General features: G+C 43.6%; 1 protein-coding gene across 3 annotated transcripts in view; it reads left to right on the top strand.

Annotated features, from left to right (window-relative positions):
- Positions 1–4,594, top strand: part of LOC137411551 (formin-like protein 2) — a 115,382-nt gene extending 110,788 nt beyond the window's left edge. For 2 of the 3 annotated variants that reach the window (XM_078782248.1, XM_078782247.1), the window contains one exon: positions 4,001–4,594. In XM_078782248.1, coding sequence (XP_078638374.1) covers positions 4,001–4,092 — 92 coding nt within the window. In that variant the 3' untranslated portion in view covers positions 4,093–4,594. The remainder of the gene's footprint in view (positions 1–4,000) is intronic. The other variant, XR_013624172.1, reaches the window with a different exon arrangement.
- Positions 4,595–6,000: the final 1,406 nt, after the last annotated feature.

Genomic DNA, 6,000 nt, shown 5'->3' on the forward strand with positions numbered 1-6,000 from the left:
CGCCGACGCTTATGGCCAAGGCCATACCACGACTGTCTTGTTGCCTCGACTTTTTAACCGTTTTGACCTCCCCGAGTTGGGTAATTTGGCCGTGTGGTTAGAAACCAGTTTCCTTCTCCACTGGTTGGTGTGGGTTCGATTCCCAAAGTTGCTCACTCTCACCATTTCACACTTGTCAAGTGTGGTGAGTACATCGCATACCCCTCACCACGAGTTTATGGAGGCCTTCATCATTCTACAGCAGGACGAAAATGACTGATTTAGGTTTCTGGTTCGGATGACATTCCTTTATGGAGCCACGTTAAAGGACAACACAGCGAGTTCCTAATGTTTCTGTTTATGTAAAGCATTCGGTATATTTTAAGTGATTCTTCACCATTTGGAGATAGGGCCAAAAACAATATATAGCACGATATCTCAAAATGTTGTGGACGAATTTGGACGAAACTTGGTGTACCGGTTGGGTGCGTTACAAGGATGAATCTATTCCAGTTTGGTGAAGATCCGAATATCGATTCGGATAGGAGGATTTTATTCAACTTTTAAGTGATTTTTCACCATTTTTTTTTTTTTTTTTTTTTTTTTTTGTATACAGAATCGAGGCTCGTGAAAGAGCTAACATTTACTTCATAAACAAATCAACCAGACAAACAAAATATATAAAAAGAGGGAGCGGAAAAACAAGATGGGGAGAGAAGAGGAAGCACACAAACACAACATTTGAGAGCAGGGAGATGCGTGGAAGGGAGAGGGCCCGGGGGGAGGAGGCGTGGGAAGGGGGGGAGGGGGGGGAGGGAGAAGTATAAAACACAAGGACACCAAGGACTTCCAGGACAGAAGTTGGTATTTCAAAAAAGTGGAATTGGGGTGAAATTAGCGGGGGTAGAAAAGATCAACGTTTTGGATGGGGGAAGATAAGAGATGGTGGTGAACAGCTGTTTTAAAGACCTGGAGGGTGGAGTGGGATTGAAGAGAGTGAGGGAGTTTGTTCCAGAGGCGGGAGAAAAGAGGATTGAAGGTGAGCAGAGAGTCTTGATTTTGGCAGTTTAACCATAAGAGGGTTTCAGGCAGATCTTGTGCGACCTGTAGGAATATTTGCGGGACAGAGCCCAGAGAGAGCTGGGGGGGCAAGGCCAGAGAGGAGTCGGTAGAAGACGGAAAGACCACCAACCTGCCTGCGGTGAGTGAGTGAGAGGCCCTTGGAGTTAGCTTCATCGCGGGAGATTCCAATGATTCTGAAAGATCGGGCGAAAAGCGACATATAACATATTTTAAAAGGTTATGGACGAGTAATGACTAAACTTGGTGGACGAGTTGGTTAGGTGACAAGAACAAGCAGATTCGATTTTGCTTGAGGTCCGAATCCAGATCCGGCCTATCAGTGGGATACAAAACATAAACTGTTCAGCCTGGTGGAGGTATGCACTCTACTGAGTGCAGTTATAGTTTATTGCATTTGTCTTCTCCAAAAAACGGTCTCCAGCAAATGTTGATAGCGCTTTCTCACTTTCCGAGGATTACGAGCTCTATTCCACGCATTATGCTATGAGGCTGGCATGATAGCTTAGAGAGATGCACACTCGCCCCTGAGCTTTGTACCCTGGGTTTGAATCCCTACTCAACTATAAACTGTCACCCTGGTGTTTCGCGTGCGGGGCAAGGCATTATTGTTTGCTTTGTCCTTCAGATTGATGTTAAACTGAGTGTCCCATGTTCTAGCATTTGTTATGATAGGCGTTAAAGATCCCACAGTGTCATTCATGAAGAATATGCGAGTTATGAAAATCACGCTGAACAAATTGCAACACCCTGCTCTAACCTCCAGGGGGAACTTACATCAGCTTAAACACTCCAGGGCTTAAACATCAGCTTAAGCTCCTTTCCCCGTTTCCTCCTTCCAAGCCAATGATACTACTCACAATCACATGATGGATATGAAAGAAGAAGAAGATACAAGAGAATGGCACTCGACATACGTGCAGAAAAGTTCAGAAAGACCAACATGTTAATTCTGTGCAAGATTTTTTGTGAATATACAGTAAACCCTTCATATTCATGAGTTCCAAGTATTCGCAAATTGGTAAATGTATACCTAATTTGTGACCCATCGACTTCCAGCATTCGTGAGTTTGCGGGCCCCTATCACTTTTTTTTTTTTTTTGTATACAAGATGGAGGCTCGTGTAAGAGCTAACATTAATGACAAAAAACCCGCTGAGGCACATTACCCCCACATCACCTCTCACCCACTGAGGCTCGCACATGTTGATACTGTCCAGTACTGTATTTGGTATGTCTGCGCAGCGTGGGAACTCCACCCCGGACACCCTCCCTGTCCTTCCTTCTCTCAGCAATTCCTGAACCGCAAACAGTCGCTGTAACTCTTGTTTCGCTATCGTGACCTTGTGCTATTTTTTTGCTTTTTAATTGCCCTTAATCATGGCCTCTCTCTCTCTCTGTTAGTGTAAGATGAGTGGGGTAGGTGGGTCTGTTGGAAAGAGGCAGAAGAAAGTGATTAGTTTGAGTGAAAAAGTGAATGTGTTCGTTCATCAAATTTTCCTTGGACAATCCTCCCGAGCAATCATCCTTCTTACTTACCCTCCAACACCACCAGTATCACCATCACATTATCGTTATTATAATCATCATCATCATCATCATCATCAAACGTCAATGAAAACACACAGTTCTGTATATTGCAATTTGTTTATTTTAATCATTGTTCTTTAACATTTCCCTCCCCCTCACCCTTCCCTATTTTCAGTCTGACACGGGAACCTAATCCCCCTTTCCCTTTAAACCAAGGTATCCGTATTCAAGAGTTCTGCATTTGTGAGGTTTTCCAGGAGCGTAACCCTCCCAAATATGGAGGGCTTATTGCACATTTAAATGTGACTCTTTGGAATATTACTCCATCACAAATATGATAAGCGATGTGAAACAGGTCAACAAACAAATATGACAACTTTTTGTGACCACGGCCTTTAAAAGTGCATGAATATTTATTTTCCATTGGCAATTTAGTGCCGTCTCACTGTCTCACATTTCCCCCATTTTATGCAACAGGCTTCTGTTTTCCGATGTCCTTGTTAAGTTTCCACTACCTGAAAACGGTGTACAACACTTGTTCAAGTAAGAGCCAATGTGTCGTCTTTTGCGAATGGAGGAATATAGGATGGCCTTCTGCTGCTTTTTGTACCCAAGATCTAGGTTCATGGAAGAGTGTGTAGCAGGGTAGCCGTTTTTCAGATACCTTGGAGTTACGTCCCTGCCCTATCCGGGTCTCAGGCTCAGTTGTCTCTGGCTGACAGTACCTGGTATGGGCCCCTTGTCCAGGGTAACGGATCCCCACTGCCTTGTGGGGGAAGCCTCTTCAGGCGAAGGCTATGAGAATGACACTCAGATATCAAATCGCACCTGTAGGTCAGCCTGGGCAGCCCTACATCGTGGATAAACGTGCCCATGAAAGTCAGTGGTGACACCAATTCAGGCATCATGCGCAGCATCTGCAGACAGTTGTGTCCACTATGGACACCGAGGGTATGGATGGGGTGTGACACGAGATGGCTTAAGGGAGGAGAGGGATTGAACAGCCTCAGCAAGGAGGTTCCACAAACGGGAGAAAAGAAGAACAAAAAAAGTGGCGATGTGTGGGAAGCCGGGATTTCAGGAATTCAAGCAGAAGTTGCTTCTGAAGAATGGCACATTCGAATCATGTGTTTGAGGCCATGTATACATATTACATATATGCAATATTACATATACCAGGCTTTATGCGCACGTATGATTCACACCATTTGCCCTCCTTTTTAATCATCCATTTTCCGACCCGTATTGTGACCTTTATATAAGCGTGGTGGATTTGATTACATAGCAGCCACCATGTTTTTATTCACTTTTATATTAAGATCTGATGTTATTTCTATCAAGGTCAAATTTGCACATTTCCTAGAATTACTACTTTATTACAACCTCTTTCCCTTCATCCAATCTGCCCACAGATCTGAAGAACAAGCCATTCCTTCGCCAACACTGTAGGAAAAGCAACGACCTGAGCTCGTTGACCATGCAATCTCAACAGGTGTCTGTTTAAAAGATCCCTCTTGTATCACAAATGCATCATGCAAGCAGTTGTATTTGGTCTTGGAAAAAATGGCAACGGCCCTCGAGAAGCCAAGTTGTCCGACGCTACAAACTAATTAATCGCGGTCAATTTTTCAAAGTGCCTGTGAATGTTTGCACTTGGTCTGCCGGCTCTTCCTTCGGGATCGTGGCTGCTGTTTGTGGAGTCTGTCCACTGACGGTCATCCAACTGGTTTTCATTTGGATTCTTCACTGGTTCATGTTGTACCACTATTTGCTACAACTTCGTTCGGAGATTCGTTTTTATTTTCTGAAAGAGGTTTAGTGCTTGTATTGTTCACCTTTTATGCAAAATCTTTGAGTTGTCACTAATTAATAAGTCATCTGTCCTTTATGTTAAACCATTGGGTTTTATGCCAGTGTTTAGGATTCTGTTTTTGGTTGAGGAATTACCATGGGCATTCAAAAAGGTCTTGGACACCTAGATGCACACTGTTGTCCAGACACACCATAAAAAAATATAAATATAAACTTAGTGTCCCTGGGACGGGTATGATAGTCTCGAGTTACGCACACTCGTCTCTGAGATTTGGCTAGCCTGGGTTTGAATCTCAGCCCAGTTGTAAACTGTCTTCCTGGTGACCTTCCTGGTTTCGCCGGCAGGGCAAGGCATCAATGTCTGCACCGGCCATCAGAGGGATGTTAAGCAGGTGGGACCCACAGGATATGAACTGCCAGCATTAGTCGGTTGATGTTAAACATCCCACAGTCTCCTTCGCAAAGAGTAGGTGAGTGGTCACCAGCCAAATTCTAAATTCCTGCATTGACTTCCATTGGAAAACAACAGCAGGCCATCCAATCTAATCCTTGCCATGAAGCTTCTCTGGCAGCACTGAACCTGCCTTCAGACAGAACACCAGAATGAAAGTGTCCTTCACTTCAATGCACTTGCTCAATTTGTTGTTCAAACGGTCTATTCCGGTAATAGAGAAGTTTTAAGATTGCTCCTTCGGCCACATCTGTTTTTATCCATGTAAAGAAGCGTATGGAAGAGCAGAGAAACATATGGCAATAGATTGACAGACAAAATGGGTCAAAGGGAAAACTCTGGGATAACAACAAATGGATGTACCACAGGACAAGGAGAGGTTGAGTACAGTCCCAGCAAGTGGAGTAAGACTCAGAAGATAGCTTCGGTCCATTCGTCCAGTGAATTGAGGGAAGGGAAGGGATACAGTTCGAAAGTCGAAACAGATAAGTCACTGGGAGCTAAGTCCAGGCTGTGTGGGTGTCATGTAGCTACTCAAAGCCATGGTCACAATTAGTGGTCTGCACAACATGGGGTTTTTGTACAGGTTATATCATTATTGAGAAGCACAACTTTGGTCGACATCCTTCGGTGTTCAAAGGGTATGTGTGCACAGACTTTGAGAGAGTTGGGTTGAGATGTCAACATGTTGCTTTGTCGGAATGGTGGGGTGATTGGCACATGTGTGTTTCGTTTAAGTGTTTTCCTTTTTGAGCCCCACATTATAGAGTGATTCTTTGCGTCACCATCTGAAATTTTCCAACATCCATCTTTTTCCAACAACTATCAGTAGAACAACAAATTTTCCAATGCGTGTTGAAATTAACTGGAACGACTATTTTTAGCCTTGATATGTATTTGTGAAGAAAAAAAATTACAACAATGAGGGTCTGACAACAACTTTGTACATGCAGTACATGGTGGCCTATATTAGACAGGTCCAGATTTCAATATTTGTGCTTCAAAAAAAGTGTTGTAGGCATTTCGTGTTAAAAGTCGGCAAACAAGTTTTTTAGGGTAATTTGAGGGTGCTGAATTCAAAAAAATTGTTTTCCAGGCTGAATTTTGTGGTTTTGACCCTCAAATTCCCCAAAAAACCAAAATGGCCGC

The sequence above is a fragment of the Myxine glutinosa genome, chromosome 7, assembly GCF_964187855.1.
Source record: "Myxine glutinosa chromosome 7, kmMyxGlut1.1, whole genome shotgun sequence".
In the NCBI taxonomy this organism is placed as follows: Eukaryota; Metazoa; Chordata; class Myxini; order Myxiniformes; family Myxinidae; genus Myxine; species Myxine glutinosa.